This window comes from Puccinia triticina, chromosome 9A (assembly GCF_026914185.1).
Source record: "Puccinia triticina chromosome 9A, complete sequence".
In the NCBI taxonomy this organism is placed as follows: Eukaryota; Fungi; Basidiomycota; class Pucciniomycetes; order Pucciniales; family Pucciniaceae; genus Puccinia; species Puccinia triticina.
The window spans coordinates 5,793,540-5,813,282 of record NC_070566.1 but is presented as its reverse complement, the minus strand read 5'-3'; the positions used below and the strand labels follow the sequence as shown (position 1 = coordinate 5,813,282).

At 50.4% G+C, this 19,743-nt stretch overlaps 1 protein-coding gene across 1 annotated transcript in view; it reads right to left on the bottom strand.

The window, feature by feature from the left end:
• The window catches only part of PtA15_9A561 (uncharacterized protein), a gene marked incomplete at both ends in the record, with an annotated part of 31,593 nt that extends 12,294 nt beyond the window's left edge, over window positions 1-19,299 (bottom strand). Inside the window, 2 exons of the mRNA XM_053172783.1 lie at window positions 17,475-18,620; window positions 18,702-19,299. Coding sequence (XP_053023989.1) covers window positions 17,475-18,620; window positions 18,702-19,299 — 1,744 coding nt within the window. The remainder of the gene's footprint in view (window positions 1-17,474; window positions 18,621-18,701) is intronic.
• Window positions 19,300-19,743: the final 444 nt, after the last annotated feature.

The window sequence follows — 19,743 nt, the reverse complement described above, 5'->3', positions numbered from 1 at the left end:
AAATTCTCCACAAAAGTCTGATGGAGTTCATGTGACACTTTCTCCCATTCAGCGCTGAGATGGACAACCACAGCATATTCGGTCTTTGGTGGCAGGTTCAATAAGACATCCTTCGTCCTCCGCAAGCATACTCCCTCCATGAGCCTGGTTAACGATCTGATTGCTTCGATTGAGCCGACATTTATGTTAGGTATGAGGAAATTCCTCCACATCCACTCGTCACTCCATGGTTTGATCCTCAACAATTGGACGAGGCTTTGCAGATCTGTCAAGCGGTTCTGCAGGGGAGTCCCAGTCAGACATAGGAAAAATTTTGCATTCAGACGGTGAATAAGCTTTGTCCTGGTAGCACATCGGTTCCTGATCATACTATATGTCACATATATATAATTAATCAGTTTCTCTTTCTTGCACTGAAAGAAATCATTGGGACATAGTTCTCAATTTAACCCACTGAGCTTCATCCAACACTATCCTGAACCAACAAATATTTAAGGGTTCAATCATCGGCCGGCTCGTCGTAGTGTCCTCGTCCGTCCCAATCATCTCATATGTTGTCAGGACAACCATTGAAGATGTTAGCTCCTCGAGTGTTATACCTCCTCGATTTTTCCCGTGGAAAACACAGTAGGGAATCGCTTGTGCATGAAAATGCATTCGGATTTCGTTCTCCCAGTTCGAAAGCGTCGCCAGAGGACATATGATAAGTGTAGCAGCAGACATCAGTGGTGTATTGCCAAGACTAGAACGGCGAAAATCCAGGGCTGATTGGCTAGTGGCTAGAATGAAAATCAACGCTGTTAATGTCTTTCCAAGACCCATGTCATCGGCAAGTATTGAACCTCGTGGTTTTGCATGTTCATCGCTAGTCATTGGTCCAGTCGAATCATCGACATTATCCCTGATCCATCTGTTGTCCGGGTGGTTCCAGAGTTGTGAGATAGTGTCTGTGTTGGATTCGTTGTTTTTCAAAAACCTGAGGGCGCTCAGTTGGTGATCCTTCAATGTTGTGCGGCATCGTATAAGGTATGGCTGAAGCCACCGGTCATCATCAGATGGGCCAAGTCGATGAGTGGCAGACATAAGGTGTGGTATGTCGAAGAAAATAGTTGGGTTGTAGTTCCAGATTGACAGGAGCTCAATGCCTGCTCTAGAGAATGCAGAAAGAACCGTTTGAACATCCATCGAACGACTGAAAACACAACCCCAAAGTTGAGAAAGTGTTGGAGTCTTTGTGGCAACAAATGCGTGGAGTTTAATTAAGGAAGGGTCCGAACTCGGAAATCTTGCTTCATTCATTCGAGTGGAACATCCTCCAACAGGTCCTAGCAACTGTCCGACACACCTGCTCTGAACCTCGCTGAGATCTCCAAAAGACTGGGTTGCTGAACCTAACACGTGTACTCGGTGGTTACCTCGCTGAAGGAAAGCAACACGAGGAACATCAAGGGGAGCGATGGAGTATGTTGAGGTAAATGTAAGAACGATTTGACCTAGGCAGAAAACTCCGGCCATAATGGAGTTAGAACTCAATTTCAAAGCTGGGATTGGGGGGTGAAAGCGGGACGATATGTCAGGTTCGAGTTTCTTGCCTGCACTTCAACACTTATGGTGGCAGACTGGCCTTTGACATGCTGTCCCTTTTTGGCTGAAGAAGAACCCAAGACCCGAAGGGGGATGTATCCCTGGATATTAGGGGGTATCTCTCAACAGTGTCGATACATGCATTTCTAGTTTATACTTGTGTCAGCAGAAGATAGATGATGCTTATCATGCAACTAATGGCATAACACTGCATAACAGATGTACACCGATCTGCCTGAAGTGTTTGAGCAGGTTCTTGGGTCCGCATACTCGGTCCCTAAGGATGCGCTGCTGACAGAGCTCGACTGGTCCAACCAAAAGATCACTGCTCCATGTGTATGGTGGTGTTGGGATCTATCAAAACAAACATCTGCTGTGACAGATTTCAAAGTTTAATACTTTGACTCAGGTCAACTGCATATAGTGACTAGGGGCTGAGAGGGACAACTAAGAATATGATTTAATCATTTTCTTGTTTAACTTGGTGGAGGTTTTCATTGGGTTCCATCTGGGTGTCAACTGAGTTACAAAAGACTTGCGGATGAGTTGGGCAAAGCGTCAACTGATGTTGGGACCAATATGACCAAATCCCGGCCATAGTTGTACAACACTTACAACCACCACATCCGGGGGTTCAAGCAAAACGTGCTATGAAGTTAACATAAAGCAATTGCATTCGAGTGCCTTGAAAGCATCTCTGGTGGGGTCGGCTATTTTCAAAATAGGGGCTGTGGTAAAAGCCAACTTCAGCGCATTGAACACGGCTTGAAAACGCCCGTCCCATATAAACCTTGCGCCCAACTTGGTCAGATCGTGCAGTGGTCGTGTTGTTCCTGAGAAGTGATCTATGAAGCGTTGGTAAAAATTGCCGAAGCCAATGAACCGTTGTAGTTCGGTCACGTTTGCTGGCGCCGGCCACTCTGTTACAGCCTTGAACTTCGTCGGGTCCATCCTCAACCTGTTACAAGATATCAATAGGCCTAGATATTCGACCTCTTCTCTTGAGAATTCACATTTTTTGGGTTTTAGCCATAAATTGTGCTTGCTCAGTATTTCCGGTATACCACTAACCGCTGCTTCTTGGTTGGATCCTTTTTGGGTGTAGATCATGATGTTGTCTAGGTAAGCCGCGGTTTCCTTGCCGATTTGACCTAATAGTATATCTTGCATGAAATATTGGAAGAAGCCTGGCGCACCCGTCGGCCCGAATGGCATTGTCAGTGGCGCAAACTGGCCCGCACGACATATGAATGCGAGCTTGTCTTCATCCCCTTCGGCCACACAGAGGTTGCCATAGGCATTCCGGAGATCCAATTTCGTGAATTTGTCCGCGTCTAAAAGGCTGTCGACCAGATCCATTGTAAGGGGGAGCGGATATTTGTTTTTGACTGTGAGGGCGTTTAGCTTTTGGTAATCAAAACAGGGCCGCAGATTGCCGTCCTTCTTTCTGGTAAATAGCACTGGCGCCGCCCAAGGAAATGTAGTACGCCGTATAGTACCGTGATCTAGACCCTCCTCAACCAAGGTGTCTAGCGCCTCATTTTCCGCGGGTGACAGCGGGATGATGCGGCTAGCCTGAGGTGTTGCACCCGGGATCAGGTCTACCCGGAAATCATACTTGTAGCGGGGTGGAAGTCGTTGCGCTTCTGACTTGTGAAACATCCCCAGGTATTGGTGGTATTGTCTTGGGACCAGCTCCTCCGCCGTTCGCTGCGGATCCGTCCTTTTTGCCTGGGCCGCTAGGTGTGCTGAGGTTGACCAAGAAGTCTTCGCCGCGGCGACGTGGGGCTGGTTGGAAGGTTCTGAAAGGGAAGCCCGCTTGCCAGATATTCCTAACACAAGGGGAAGAGAGGAGTGCGCGGCGGACTCACATTGCGGGGGTGTTTTACCGCACGTAGTGCGCACCCCCTCGTCAAATACCCTTGCTTGCCTCCCTACGGGCTCCACCCCGTTGCTGGAGGGTTTTGTCGGGCAAGACAAAACCGCGTCGGCTGTTGCGATGCTGTCCCATTGCTTGGCCGTCGCCGTAGTCTGTTCTGTCTGATGATCCAAAGAATGTGTCCGCTTGCCAGCGGTTCCTGAAGAATTGGGTTGAGTGTGGGGAATAAGGGACTCACATTGCAGGGGTGTTTTACCGCACGTAGTGCGCACCCCCTCGTCAAATACCCTTGCTTGCCTCCCTATGGGCTCCGCCCCATCGCTGGAGGTGTTTGTTGGGCAAGACAAAACCGCTTCGGCGGCCGCGATTTGATCTGGATTGGGGTGTTCTAGGTGCGCCCAAATACGGCGCTCCCTCCAATCAATCAGGTGTCCGTATTGGCGGATCCAAGCCATGCCCAGGATTCCGTCATAGGAGTCCTTCAGCCTGGTGACGATAAAAGTTGTTGGGGCTTGGTCGTCACCAAGGATTAAGTCAATCTCTCTAGAAGTCCTGCTCCTAGATCCGTCGAAACCTGAGATGGTTCTCTCACTCAACGTTGGTCTGCACCGCAGACCGTGTTTGTCAATGAAATTGTCACTCATGACACTGTGGGTGGCACCCAAGTCAATGAGGAATAAGGCACAATGGGTTGTGGCCCTGAGAGTATGTGTCAGGCTTGGTGATGCCAAGACACGAAGTCCTCTAGCTACACGAGTGACTGCGGCGAGTGAGCGCGTCGGTAGACGCGGTAGGATGATGGTGTTAAAGTTTTTATATCCCTAATATATGGGATGTAACGGAGGGGCCGCGAGAGCAGCGGAATGGTTATGGTGCCCTCCGGGGCGGTTCTTACAGGGCCTGACGAGCAGGGGTAGTGGATCCTGTGTTGTCCGGGGTCCGACAAGCGGGGGTAGTTCGACAGATTCCCAAATAGATAGATAGGGAATAATTCCCGAGGTGATAAAGAGAAAAGAGGCTGGACTTACTGAGAGTCCAGCGAGAAAAACAGTGAATCAAGGACGGTTCTAACACAAGCAGGACAGCGAACAGGTCGGCAAACAATTGGTTGGCAAGGGTGTGCGCTGATGTGCCGTTTAAGACAGTTGACGATTCTGGGGAGCCAGAGTCCTCCCAACACCGGCTTTTATGCTGTTTCTGGGAGGCTCGTCGGCTCGCTATTCTCCTGGCTGGCCTTCCAATACATTTTGTTGGAAGGCACAGCCTCTTTACTGGTCTTGCTACTCTTAAGACCCGTATCTCTTGGATACTGGTCGCAAGGAGGATTCTTCCTTCTCAGAACCTGTTTACTGAGTTCTACTCGAAATGACACGCTAGAGATCTTCTGCTCTCGAGTAGAGGATCACTAGGAGTCATTTCCTATGCGGAGCTCTTCGGCGATTTGTATCCGAGTCTTTCCGCTACTGTTGCTGCGACGGAGCTCGGAAGAAGATTATTACCACGCGACCAGGTACTGTAGTTCTCTGAGTCGCGTGGCTTGGTTGTTTAGCCGCCTACCGGCGACTGTTGTTTCCATGCGACCAGGTATTACAGGCTGAGTGATTTAGCCGCTACCAAGCCCACGTAGTCTTCACACAACCAGTGGCTGTCTGCTGAGTATTACGTGGGTTTTCTGAGGGGGTCTTTTCATACAGGCTCCCTTGGTTTTGTTACTTGTACTTAGTTGGAATATATTGTACAGAAGAGGTTCTGGACCGCGCGGCGGTCCTCTTGGTGTCTAGCTTCTCTAGGAAGCTATTTGCAAGTAATCAAAACAATCAAAACTAATCTATGCTGCGCAGAGGTCCGCGCTGCGGTCTGCTCTGCACCCAGTTTACGGTGCTCTTGGCTGCACTACCGGAGCTGCAGGCGGGGCTTTATTTTAGAATGGTAGCCCGGCTGACAGTATGTGTAGTATTGATTGCTAATGAAAGGAACATCCGGGGGTCTGAGGTATTAAAAGGGGTAATACTAATTGTTCCAAGTTCCGCTACTACAAGATCTCTGATGCTTGGGGGAGGCACAACCTTCACTCCCAAGCATCACCATTTTTTGACTCTTCCGCCCACCCAGCGCTCTTGCTTGTCCCCTGACCCGTGGTCAAACGTTGAACTTGTTCTTCCAACTCAGCAATCCGGATTGCCGCCTTCCCTTTTCCCTTAAACTTCTTCGGGCACTCCCTTGCGATGTGACCTTTGTTGCCGCAAAAAAAACAAAGTCTGGATCTCATCATATCGGCCTTTTCTTTGGCCAAGAGTTGCCCGTGCATTGCCGAGAGGTCCATGGTGTTAGGTTCGGGTGCCGGGCTAGGGTCAACAGTGGTCATATCGGCACCGTTGATTTCATTGTTGATTTTCAACGCGAGGTTGCTGAGATCGGCGAGCTGGGTAAAATGAACCCGCGCGAGGACCAGGGCTAACCAAATGTCTTTCTTCAAGCCTTGCTGATATTGACTCATGAGGGTTGTCATTTCGCACCTGGCGTCGGCGGTGTACTGGTTGAAAAGGAAGGTGTATTGCGATATGGTCTTTGTTTGTTTCAATTGACGCAGTGCCCTCTTGGCCCAAGACTTCTTCTCCGTGTCGTAAAACATCATTTGGAATGCTGTTGAGAATTTGACGTAGGAAACCGGATGGCCGGCGAACAGCTTCGCTGTGTATGGCTGAGCCCAAGCACTCGCCTGCCCCGTCAGGTACGAAATCAAGAATATGACCTTGGTGCGGTCATCCGGGAACATTCTGGGGTTTGAGATAATGTAAAGGCCTATTTGGGTAACATACGCCTCTGCCTTTGCTCCACGGGTTCCATCATACTTGTCTGGAGCCCCTATCTTGGGGCCTTTTGCTGGTGCTTCCGTCGGTGGTTGTTGCTGGTCCTGGCGTTGTTCTGGGACAACAGGTACAACCGCTGGGGCAACCATCCCGGCTCAAGCAGCTGCTAGGTCGGCCTCAGCTTGTTGACGGAGACCGTGTTCCTTTTGGATCGTGGTGGAGAGTTTGTCCAATCGTTGGCGCAGCGCTGCTGCTTTGTCAGCTATAGGGTTGTAGTTCTGATTGTAGAACCTTTTTGGTGTCGGTGGGGCTCATGGTTTCGGATTCTAGGTCTAGGTTTTGTTCAAGTGGACTTATGTTTGCTTTTGATTTCTGTCTTGGTTTCCGGTTCTTGTTTCTGGTTTGGTTTGATTTATTTTGATTCTGGCCTCGTCCCCTGTATAAGATCCAGCAATATGTAAGGGTTGGTCTTGGGGATGGGGCTTGGTTCTAGGTCTCTCGGTAAAGTAGGTAGATTGCTGGATGGGGAGAGTGTGATGATCTCTCCCCGGTTCCCCTATGTGTATGGAAACTGTGACATGTAAGTATAACTGTAACATGTCCCTGAGGAGGCTATGGCATGCAAGCACAGCTCATAACACCCCCCCCCCCCCAAGATTGCAAAAACTACCGGCTGCTACCAAATTGGCCAAGTGCCCCCGTCATTTTTGTTGGCCCCAGTCGCTTTGTCAGGACATCCGCGAGTTGATCATGAGTGCTGGTCCACAATACCTTGATGTTTTTTTCCCTGATCAAGTCATTCATGAAATAAAACTCCCTCTGCAAATATTTAGTCTTCTTCTTGGAGGTGTTGTCCGTTGCAATGAGTATTGCTGCCTCATCATTGCAGTGTATTGACAGCCGGGGACTGGTCCCAATTTCCTCAAAGATGTTGAGTAAATGCACCATTTGTTGAGCTCCTTCAGACAGCAATAGATATTCCGAAGCGCAAGTTGACATTTCCACAACTGTTTGCCGTTTTGATCCCCACGCCACACTGTTCCCCCCGTGTGTGATGACATACCTTGTCATCAACCTTTCATGTTCACCGCCCCAGGTTGCATCCACCCAGAGATCCACATCGCCGTTCCCTGCCCTGTACACAAGGGCCCTATCTGCTGTCCGTCCCAAGTATCCTATCAACCAGTCAAGCGCCGTCCAATGGTCCTCTGACGTTGCCGCGGAGAATCTTGCCAACAAGTTTACCGCGTAAGAGAGATCTGGTCTAGTTCCCCACGCTAGGTACATTAGATATCTGATGACTGATCTGTACCCAGTTTGATCTACTGGGTTGCTTGAAAAGTTTTCCAGATCAGTCTCCGGCAGCGGGCAGTGATGCGCCAAAGTCTTCCGATGAGAGGATTCTACGATTTTTTTCGCCATGACTGATTGTGTTAACCTGAGTTGCGGTCCAACCTTGGTGAATTCAATTCTGACTAGACGTTGCACGTTATCAGACCACTTTATCTCAAGTTGTTGCTCCATTCCACTGCAAAGTTCATTTAGCAAGCATTTGTCAAAGGACACTGCGAATCCATCATCTACGTGAAGCCATATAATGATGAATTTGCCCCGTCGGCGAAACAGATAAAGTGATGGCTCCATTTCACTAGCTTTGAAACCAAGCGCCACCACCGTTTGTTGAAAAAATTTCCACCAGCAGTACGCCGCTTGCTTGCTCCCATATAGCGCTTTCTTGAGCTGCATAACCTTACCCTTGAGTGAGGGATTGATCTCAACCGGAGGTTGTATATACACCTCTTCCTCAATTGGGCTATACAGGTATGCAGAACTCACATTGAAGGTTGCCGTGTGAAGGTTGTTGGAAATTGCTAGGGATATGAGCAGCCTGAGAGTGTTGAGTGAAGCGGTTGGGGCGTAGGTCTCATTGTAGTCAACACCCAGTTGTTGATTGAAACCTTTAGCGACGTACCGAGCTCTGTATTTTTTGAAAGAACCATCAGGATTTTGCTTTATTGAAAACACCCAGCGCGCTCCCAGTACTTTGCAGGCTTTAGGAGGATTCGTTGGGATCCATACCTTGAGCTGACCAAACTTTTGTATTCCGCGGCCTCACGCCAGAGATGAGGGTCAGGACCCGCCAGAGCTTGTTTGATGGTCTTCGGCAAGTTGTGTTCTTCATTGGTCAATAGCAAGGACATTTGTCGGCGCTCCTCTTCTGCTATTTCCGTTGTCTTCTCTTCTCCTAGTCTCAGCATGATTTGCTTCGGAATGAGATCACCCTGACCCTCAACCGTGGTTTCTGGCTTAGCTACTAGATCCGACGCTGGTTTTGTTGTCGGCCGATGGACAGCACTGCAAAAAAAACTTGGTCAACTGCTTGCAGTTGACACGCAGGATACTTGAGTCAAGCTGCCATTGTAACTCCACCTGGATGCACAAGTGCCTTTGTTGGCACAGTCACTGTGCAAGGTGCCCAGTGACTGTGCATTGAAGCTTGGGTTGAGTCAAAACTTGAGTAAGGCTGGTGTAACACCACACGCTTCGACCTCAGAGTTACCACATGTCAACTGCTCACAGTTGACACAGTTTTTTTTACAGAGCAGGAAGCTTCTGGAAATCGGGAAAGTTCACTGAGCTTGAGTGGACCATGCGCCTTTCATTTTCAACCCAAAAAATCCACCCAGCACCAGAGGAGTGATACCCAAGGATTTGGCCTTGTGAGCCTGAGTCTCTTTAGTGACTGCAGGACCCAAGAAAGAAGAAGGGGAATATTTGGATTTCTTTGGATAAAGAAAATACAAATATAAGAGAGAGAGAGAGAAAGAGAGAGAGAAACTGAGCAAGATCAAGATAAGCAGATATTCAAGGTTATTCTGGTGGGAATGCACCTCCACTGGCAATGCTACCTCTTCAGAAGAGTGCTGCCAAGCTGTGCTAGAGAGTGCTACAGCCTCCTCTCACCAAAGAAACGTGGAGGGTCTCTGGATTAAACAAGTTTAATCCAGCCACAATTTTTTAGCTTCCTTCTGGATAGTCAAGGTTCTTTAAATGGAAACCTATGTGGTTTGTCCCTTACAAAAACCACAGAAAAAGAATGCAGATATGAAGGGACAGCCCTGCAATCAAGAATGAGGCAAAGGCCAGCAGAAAGGAGCAGATCAAGCAAGACACAGAGTTGTACCTCTGAGATAAACAAGGTTCAGTGAAAGAGGTTACTTACTGTCAATATCCTAGGTGCCTGTGACGGTAGGTATACTGGGAGTGTTTTAACTCTTTGGTGGTGATCCTGGGGTTATCTGGGGTGTGGTTCTGGTGTGCTGAAGTCTGTAGATCCGCCTCAGGCAAGGGGGATCCTGACTACGAGAATTTTCACAGTTTGCTTATGTAATTTACATATGTAGATGTGGTTTGGCGCGCCTGGTAGCGCTGACACGTCACAACTGTGCATGCGCGCCACAACTCAAGAACTCAGGGAAGGAGTATAGTTACAAAGAATTGGAAAGTTTTGATGAAATAAATGGGACTGAAGCAGCAGACACGAGTATGGTGAGTGTGTTGGAAAGGATATTGATTTCATATGAGACAACTATACAGAGAAATATAGAGAGATGAAACTTACCTGAAGCAGCAGACACGAGTATGGTGAGTGTGTTGGAAAGGATGAGGAAAGCCTTTCCAACGTCTGCTACTCCAGGTTATGTAGTCGAGCGGAAACAAAGAAACAATGTGACAGGCGTGTGACATGAGATGAGCGGATGAGAAATGAAGATCGAAGCAGACAACCAAATGAGCCAACCTCAACACCCCCCCTTGCTGAGAATCTGAGATGAGAGAAAAAAATGAAAACATGAGGAAAGAAACTGTAGTGACAACAAAAAAAAAACTAAACGATACCAAACATAAGGCGGTGCTTTTTGAGGAGCAGACGGGATAGCGGTTTTGTTAACATATCAGCCAGCATGTCATGTGTCGAGACGTGAAGAATCTTGATTTTGGAGTCTTTGACGCACTCGCGCACAAAATGATATCGCGCATCAATGTGCTTGGTTCTTGAGTGATGTTCAGGGTTGTTGGCCAGAGCCTCTGCACCTTCGTTGTCGACGTGGAGAGGAATTGCTTGCTTTGGACGAAGGCACAGTTCAGTTAGGACGTTGCGGAACCAGAGACCCTCTTTACACGAATCCGAGAGAGCTTTGTACTCTGCCTCGGTGCTGGAAAGAGAAACAGTCGCCTGTTTGCGAGATTTCCACGAGACTGATCCATCACCAAGACGGTAAGTGTAAGCCGAAGTAGACCTGCGATCCTCCCTGTCTTCAGCCCAGTCGGCGTCAGAAAAACCCCCGAAAACGAGGGAGCCGCCAAGACGGAGACGGAGATTTTTGGTAGCAGCGAGGTAACGGAGAATTCGAACAGCAGCCGTCCAGTGAGAGTCGGAGGGGTCCTTCAGGAACTGAGAAAGCCTGTTCACGGCGAACGAGACATCCGGTCTGGTGCATTGCGCAACCCACAGAAGAGACCCGATCAATTGGTTGTACGGACCGGATGAGATGGGATCTCCGGGCTTGCGCCGGCGGAGATCTTTGAAAAACGAGTCCGTAGGTGTCGATACGTTGAGGGAATCTCCAGGAATAAAACGAGAGATCATATCGTCGATATAATGCGATTGGGAAAGATAGATCAGACGGTTTTCAAGGTCCCTGGTGATTTTGATAGATAGAAAATGATGCAGGTCCTCGTCAGCCCCAATTTTAAATTGAGAGCCCAGGGAAGTTATGAGCCCATCTACATGAGCCGGCTCGCCCACTACCGTGAGATCGTCCACGTGAACTGTCACCGCACACACGAGCTTCTTGCCGGTTATGCGGAAGTAAAGCGTGGGATCGTATTTCGATTGAGACATGCCAAGATCCACGAGAGCAGAATTGAGTTCTTGATTCCACTGACGGGGAGATTTTTTCAGACCGTATAAAGATCTGGTCACCTCGCATACATAGTCCGGGTGCGCGGAATCTTTGAAACCGATTGGTTGCTCCATGTAGATCGGCTCGTCGAGGTGACCGTTTAGGAACGCGGTTTTGAAGTCAACCTGGCGGCCTTTCCAGCTCCGGGCGGCAAGGAGAGTGCAGATGAGACAAAATGTCTCCATTCGAAGTGTGGGCGAAAAAACCTCATTGTAGTCTAGACCTCGAATTTGGGAGTAGCCCATGGCGACCAACCGCCCTTTCAGTTTCTGAATAGATTTGTCCGGTCTGCGTTTGACCTTAAAAACCCATTTCGATTTTATGATACGACGTTTCACCGGACGCGGTACCAATTTCCACGTGTTCATCCCTAGAAGAGAAGAGAATTCTTCGTTAGCAGCCTTTAGCCATTTGTCCTTGTGTGGGGACCGCTGAAGCTGGCGCCAGGTCTTGGGAGTGTCAACTTCTTCAGGAGCAGTCGCTGATTTTGACCACTGCCCGTAGCGATCCGGGGCTTTCCTGGATCTGTTGGACCGTCGTACCGGTGGAGGCGAGGGGACGCGGGGCGGGGGAGGCGGAGGAGGAGTGGAGGCGCGGGGCGGGGGAGGCGGAGGAGGGTTCGCCACTTGAGGGACACGAGGGGAGTTTTCCGTAGTCGGGAGAACGGGAGGCAGCACCGGTGGAGAGGACCTGTGGAGCGGTGAAGGTGGGCGAACCTTAGGAGGAGCCCGTGCGACAGGGGAAAGCAGAGGAGGAGATGGGAGAAGAGATGGAGGAGATGCAGGGCGAAGAAATGGCGACGGAAGGGGGATCGGCGACGGGGCAGACTTACCGTCCGATGCATCTGTGTCATTTGACGAGGAGACAGGCGACGGGGTCCAATCTCGAACTCTGTTCAGAGGTGCATGCATGGATGCAGTCAGCCGTCGGTCAAAGCGGGGTTGGAGAGGTATGTTTAAGGGTGGGGAATCAAGGATGGATGGAATGGATGGAGCAGGGACGGTGGGCGCCGCTGGAGGGGTGGAAGGTACCGTGGAAGCAGTAGGTGGCAACACCGGGGCGCGGTGGTCAGGAGAAGGCCAGGGTAGTTCGACCGTGACCGTAGGAGACGGACCTACAGTTCGAAGGTCTTATGGGAAGACAGAGTCATCGAAAAGGACATCGCGGGTTTTGACTGCTTGACGGCGCTCCAAATCCCACACGCGATATCCGTTTCCATCCGGGAGATAGGAGAGGAACAACGCCGCTCGAGCTTTTGGATCAAGCTTCTTGCGATTCGCCTCGGGCACCTTGTACCAAGTTAGACAGCCGAAGGGATGTAAGTATTCAACAGCGACGGAATCATGACCCAGAAGAGAATGAGGTGAGTGGAAACCAGAAGGGGTGGAGAAAGGGATGGAGTTGATGGAATGAAGAATGTGGCGAAGAGCGTCTGCCCAAAACGACTTAGGAAGTTTGGAACTGATCAAAAGACATCTGATCAAGTTGCCAATTGTCCTGTTCGCACGTTACGCAACACCGTTGAGCTCAGGGGAGTGGGGAGGACCCGGAGAGTGATTGATGCCAGAATCAAGAAGAAACGTCTCAAATGCTTTGGAGAGGTACTCTCTGCCATTGTCCGATCGTAACGCACGAATGATAAATCGCCCATCCTTTTCGAAGGACGCTTTGAAGAGTTTGAAACAGCGAAAAAAATCGCTTTTGCATTTCAATGGCATGACGGAAAGAGACTTTGAAAAATCGTCTATGAAAGTAACAAATTATTTGTATCCCTCTTGGGATGCGACTTCGAAAGATCCTACATCCGAATGGATGAGTTCTCCGGGGACTTTAGAGCGATAAGGAGAGCGAGAGGTGAAAGGTGACCTGTGCATCTTCGATTGAATACAGACAGGGCATTTGCGGACATCGGCCTCATTCATGGATGATGGTTTGATCCGGTGGAGCTTGAGAAGGCGGCGTAGGGACTTCAGACCTATGTGTGATAGTCGTTGATGGTAACCAAAAAGAGAATTATCAGCCAGTTGTCCAGGAACCAGGGAGGCAGAATGAGACGTAACCTCGGCGGAAGGGAGGTAGAACAAATTTCCCTTTCGGTAGCCCTGGCCGACGACGTTTCCGGTGACCTCAAAGTCATTCGAGTGATAGATGTCACAGGAATCCGGGGTGAAGACTACTCGCAAAGAAGCGTCGCACAATCCAGCCACGGAAAGAAGGGGTTCGTGGAGAGTGGGGACGACCAGGGTTCTGATGGCTTTGGAAACGGCCAGAGGAAGGGTAGAGTAACCTTTGTGAGTGGCCAACACGACAGAGTTGTCTGCAAGGCGGACCGGAGTAGATGTGACCCTGAGTTGAGTGACATCGTCGGAGTATGGGGTCATGCTCATCGAGCACCCGGAGTCGATGTTGGCATCAACCAACGTTTGGAGGGCTGTGACGGGAGTGAGGAAGTCGGTAGCCGTGCCAGCGTACGCGGATTCGGATTGGTCTGACTCGTAGGATGAGTCACTGCCGAGTTCAACGACAGTGGTGAGACCGGCCTTGGCAGCCGGTTTGGGTGTTGGACGGTTTCGTCCAGAGGTGGGACGTTTGTCCCTGGAAGAGCCTTTGTCAGAGTCCGAGCGACTACTTTGATCGGTGTTAGACCTGCGGCCGTGTTGGTGATCATCCAAGACCCTAGCCGCACTTTTACAGGCCGATAGCTCATGACCCTTAATGCGACAGAATGAGCAGAATAGAGACTCGTTGAAGGGAGGTCGGGTCCTGGTGTTCGAAGAGGTTCTCGATTGGGCAGCCGAGACGGAGACGGCGCCTTCGACTCGAGCTTTGCGACGAAGGGACTCTGCCTTGAGAGCTGCGACAATGCGAGCCGAGGTAACGTTCTCCTTGTTCATCATGGCAGACACACAGTGCAGCCAGTCGACGGGGAGAGATCCCAAGAGGGCAGCTGCATGGATGTCGTCCACAGTGAGAGGTTTCTCGGCGGTGACGAGGGAGTTGAGTCGCTCGGCGCATACCGCCATCTCCTTGATGTGGGAGTCGATGTCATCTTCAGTCAAACAAAGAAGGACTAGCTTGCGGAGCCAGTAGATTCGGCCTCCCGCGGTGGAGTCCAGATGAGCCTCGTGAAGAGCGTCCCACATCCCTTTTGCATCGTCGGGATACGCTTGGATAAGACGAAGGTTGTCTTGGTGAATGGTTTGGACGATGAAGGAACAAACGTCGGCGTTGTCCTTGGCCCATTTGGCGTTACGATCTTCGGGCTTGACTTCCTTGAGGAGATAGCCGAGACTGATAGAGTTCAGGTGGACTTTGACGACGAAACTCCATTTGAGATAATTGGAGTCGGCCTCCGGAGCCTGAAGCTGAGGAATTCCAGTGACCCGAAGTGACGAGTTGTCCGACGAGTCTGGAACGTTGAATTGAGCTTGTTCGGGCATGATGACCGAGTTCGTTTCGTAGAGTGTAACGAAGAGGGGTTTTTGATCCTTATCATGTTGGGGGGAACACACTATTTTCCGAGTGTTTTACGTGCTGGAGGTTGCGCTTGACTAGGAAGAGCAACTGGGACTCATAACCTGATGAAATAAATGGGACTGAAGCAGCAGACACGAGTATGGTGAGTGTGTTGGAAAGGATATTGATTTCATATGAGACAACTATAGGAAATATAGAGAGATGAAACTTACCTGAAGCAGCAGACACGAGTATGGTGAGTGTGTTGGAAAGGATGAGGAAAGCCTTTCCAACGTCTGCTACTCCAGGTTATGTAGTCGAGCGGAAACAAAGAAACAATGTGACAGGCGTGTGACATGAGATGAGCGGATGAGAAATGAAGATCGAAGCAGACAACCAAATGAGCCAACCTCAACAAGTTTTAACTAGGGTTATAATTGCATGAGGAAAAAGAATATGAATTCAAAACAATGTTATCTCTAAAGATGAAAAAGATATGAAGTAATTCATATGTAAAAGTTAAAAAAGGCAGGCTTTAGGTCAGCTGAGTTGACTCTAAGGCTGACAGGCCTTCACGCGCTCTCTCGTCCAGCTTCTTCCTTTGCTCTTTTGGGATATGAATAATGGCCCTAGCCCTGAATGGAAAGAGTGTCACCGCTATTGGTTTCCTCTGGTACAGAATCTTGAGAGGTGTTTTGTTAGAGATGGCACTTTTGCACCCGGGTACCCGCGCGGGTGCGGGTACCCGCTGGTCTATTTGGCCAATTACTGACATCCACATCCGCATCCGCACTCGTTGGCGGGTACCTGCCTGCCTGGGCGGGTACCCGCGCGGATATCCGCAGGTACCCGCCCCTTCCTTGGCGACCGGAAGCAATCCCTTCCGGTCAAAGAGGCCATATGGCTTTGGCGACCAGAAGGAAACCCTTCTGCTTGCAATATGACCTCTGCAACCAGGAGAATTTCCTTCTGGTCGCAGAGGTTGTATGCCAGCCACTGAGACAATTGTCCATGTGCCTACAATGATAATTACATCTCATGTAACCTAATGGCTAAAGGCTACCTTAAGATTGATCTTGATCTTGTGTAAGATCCTGTGTTCAAGTCCTCCTGTTGTCTTATAATATTTGTTAGGGTCGGTCTGTTGGGGAAGTGAGGCTCTGGTTCTGGTTGTCTAGCTAAATAGTAGATTGCTAGATGAGGAGAGTTAGATGATCCCTCCTCAGCTTCCCCTTATGGTTTGGGAAGCGTGACATGTATGTACAAGGTAGTGACATGTCTCTGAGATGCGCTACGGCGCGCAACCGCGGCTCATAACACTATCCCGCCCTTAACGCTCAAGCCCCCGGCTTGTGTCCTCTCCCTGGGTGGCATTAAAAAACCCCGTAGGTAAAAAGCCTAACCCATCATTTGAATCACCTCCTCCTCCTATGCCGCGCCGCTGCTTCCGGAAATTTGTTGTTGAATTCCGTGACTAGTTGTTGGCAATTTGTGAGATTTGATTCCGGTTCCCACGAGTTTTCTTCTGGTCTGTATCCTTTCCACGCCACTAGGTATTCCTTCCTTTGCCGGTGTTTCCTACAGTCCAGTATCTCCGCCACCTCCCACTCTTCCGCCCCTTTGACCGTCACTGGATCGTGTCCGGCGCGTGCTTCCGGAGAACTGAAACATGAAATTTAGGATGGACCCCCCTCATTGAAAGAGGCAAAGTCAGCTTATACGCGGATGGAGATATCTGTTCTGTTATGGGGAAGGGTCCCAGCCATCTGTGAGACAATTTGGGGCAGGGTCTGGTAGTGGATATGTGTTTGCTGTTTAGCCACACTGCATCCCCTACCTGCCATTTTGGAGTAGGCGCCACCTTGCGGTCAAATTGGCGTTTCATTGATGCCTGTGCCGCTTCAAGGGTTGCTTTCAATTCGTCCTGCACCGTCGCTAACGCCTGCAATTGCTTCTTGACCAACGGTAGACACTGTTCAGAAGATGGAATCCCTCCGTACGTCAAATTGAACCCGTAGTTCGCCCGGAACGGCGACATTCCAATGGACACATGTTCTTGATTGTTGTGTGAAAATTCCACCACCGCCAATAGTCCCTCCCAGTTGTCCTGGTGGTATCCCACAAAATGCCTGAGGTATTGTTTGATGGCCTTGTTCACAATCTCCGACTGTCCGTCCGTCTGCGGATGATACGCGGTGGAAGGGCATAATCTGATGCCTAGTCGTTTGCTGAGCTCTCTCGTTGTTTGCGAAATGAAGACGCTCCCTCTGTCGGATACTATTGTTTTAGGAGTCCCGTGAAGCCTCCACACTTGCCGGAGTAACAGGTCGGCTAATTCCTCCGCGGTCATGGTCTTCTTACAAGATATGAAATGGGCCATTTTCGTGAGTCAATCCACCACAGTGAGGATACTGTCGCTGCCATTCAACTCCGGAAGATCTGTGATCATGTCGTACGAGATATCGGTCCACGGGCCCGCGGGTATTGGCAGGGGTTCCAACGTTCCAAAGGGCTTTTGTGTTGACCCTTTGACGCGTTGGCACAATTCACACCCGTCCACGTACCGGTTCACGAACCTCTTTTGTCCCGGCCAGCTGAAGCATCGCCGCACCAGCGCCAACGTTTTCGCCTGTCCTGGATGGCCGGCTGGGAGACAATTGTGTCAAGTCCTGAGAATTGTGGTCTTGAGGGATTCATCCCCTGGGACTTCGATCCGCCCCTGTTTGTACAACACGCCGTCCTTATAGTAGTATCCCCGTTGCCCAGCCGATGCATCCTGACACTCGCTAATTAGTTGTGTCAGTCTGGGGTCAGTGTTGGTGGCGGCGCAGATCAAACTTATCAGGTCTGCGTCCGTTGGTATGAGGTCTGCTCGTTTCTCTACTTCCTCGACCTCGGTCTCATCTACTCCCAGGATGTCTATCGCGAACCAACGGTCGGCGTCCTCCAGGTCCACGGATTCATCGACGAAAAACTCATTGATTTCGGCGATGGCCGCAAAGGTTTCGGGAGTGATGTTTGAAGGTTTCAACAGCTGGCCAAACGTCAACTTCTCCTCCTTTTTCGGCGCGAGGTCTGGTCGTCTGGATAACGCATCCGGTTTGATCGCCTGTCGGCCTGGTCGAAAAATGATCTCAAAATCGAAATTTCCCAGTGTTTCCACCCATCTCGCCTGTCGTCTGGTGAGTCTTTTGCTAGTCATGAAGCTTTCTAGATTTCTATGGTCGGTGTACACAATGGCCTTCAGTCGGTTGGGGTTCCCTTCTAAGTAGTGGCGCCATTCTTTGAACGCCGCTACAATCGCTAGGAGTTCCTTATCGAAAATTTCGTAGTTTTGTTCTGCCTGGATAAGGGATCGTGAAAGGTACGCCACTGGATGCAACTTGTTGTCCTTCGTGCACACTTGCAATAGGACTGCGCCTAACGCGAAATCCAAGCAATCGCACTCCAGTAGGAACGGTCTGTACGGGTCCGCTATTTTCAGGATGGGCGCCGATGTGAATAGAGTCTTGAGGGTCTCAAACGCTTCGTCACAACGTTTATCCCACGCGAATCTGGTCCCTGAATTGGTAAGGTCGTGCAGTGGTCTCGTCGTCCGTGAGAAATGGCTAATGAACCGCCTGTAGAAGTTAGCGAACCCGATGAACCGTTGTAATTCAGTCACGTTGGAGGGTGCCGGCCAGTCCGAAACCACTTTAACTTCCGCCAGGTCCATCCGTACTTGGTTGCACGATATTAGCAGGCCAAGGTACTCGACTTCAGCTCTGGAGAATTCGCATTTCTCTGGCTTAAGCCAGAGTTGATGTTTGCTGAGTATTTCCAGAATTTCTTCAACCGCTCCTTCATGGTCCGTGTCGCGTTGTGTATAGATCATAATATCGTCCAGATATGCCGCCGTATCTTTGCCGATTCTTCCCAGCAATATGTCTTGGATGAAAAATTGGAAAAACCCGGGAGCTCCCGTCGGGCCGAAAGGCATAGTGAGAGGTGCAAACTGTCCCGCTCAACACACGAACGCCAACTTCTCCTTGTCGCCTTCCGCCACCCTGAGGTTGCCGTATGTGTTACGCAGATCTAACTTGGTGAACGTGTCTGCGTCTAGTAGACTGTCCACCAAATCCATCGTGAGGGGTAGAGGGTATTTGTTCTTCACCGTAACCGCGTTTAATCGCCGGTAGTCAAAACAAGGCCGCAGATTACCGTCTTTTTTTCCTGTAAACAGGACCGGGGCCGCCCACGGGGACGTAGTCCTACGGATAGTTCCATGCTCCAACCCCTCCCTGATCAGCGTGTCCAGAGCCGCGTTCTCCGCAGGGGATAGTGGAATTATCCTGCTTGCGTGGGGGACTGCACCGGGTACTAGATCAACTCGGAAATCGTACTTGCGTTGGGGTGGGAGTCGCTGTGCGTCGGTCTTCCTGAACATCCCGATGTGGCAATGATATCGGTGAGGGACTAGTTCTTCAACTGATTTGGGAGGTACGTCCCGGTTTGCCTGCGCCGCCAGCTGGGCCGAGGTGCTCCAAGCAACCTTAGCCACGTTGACTGTTGCCGTTCTAAGAAGTTCTACAGGGTGTGCCCGCTTGCCAGTTGTTCTTATGGACATTTGGTGAGTGGGAGAGGTGCTGGACTCACATCGCGGGGGTGTTATTGCATCTATTTTGCGCACCACCTCGTCATTTAACCTCGCTGGCCTCCCTACGGGCTCCTCCCTGTCGCTGGAGGTTTCTTTTGGTGTTGACGAAGCCATTGGAATGGCTGCGATGTCCCCACGTTGCGCTGTTTCCGCGTATGACATCCGTAGGTCCCGTGGAGAATGTTCTAAGGGGCGTGCCCGCTTGCCAGTTGCCCCTAACAAATCCAATGGAGAATGGGTGGTGGACTCACATCGCGGGGGTGTCATCCCGCCTGAAGCAGGCACCCCCTCGTCACTTTGCCTCGCGTACCTCCCTACGGGCTCCTCCCCGTCGCTGGAGGCTCTTGTCGGCATAGACGAAACCGCCGTGGCGGTCGCGATGATGTCCTGTGGGGCGGTCCGGGTGTATCCAGC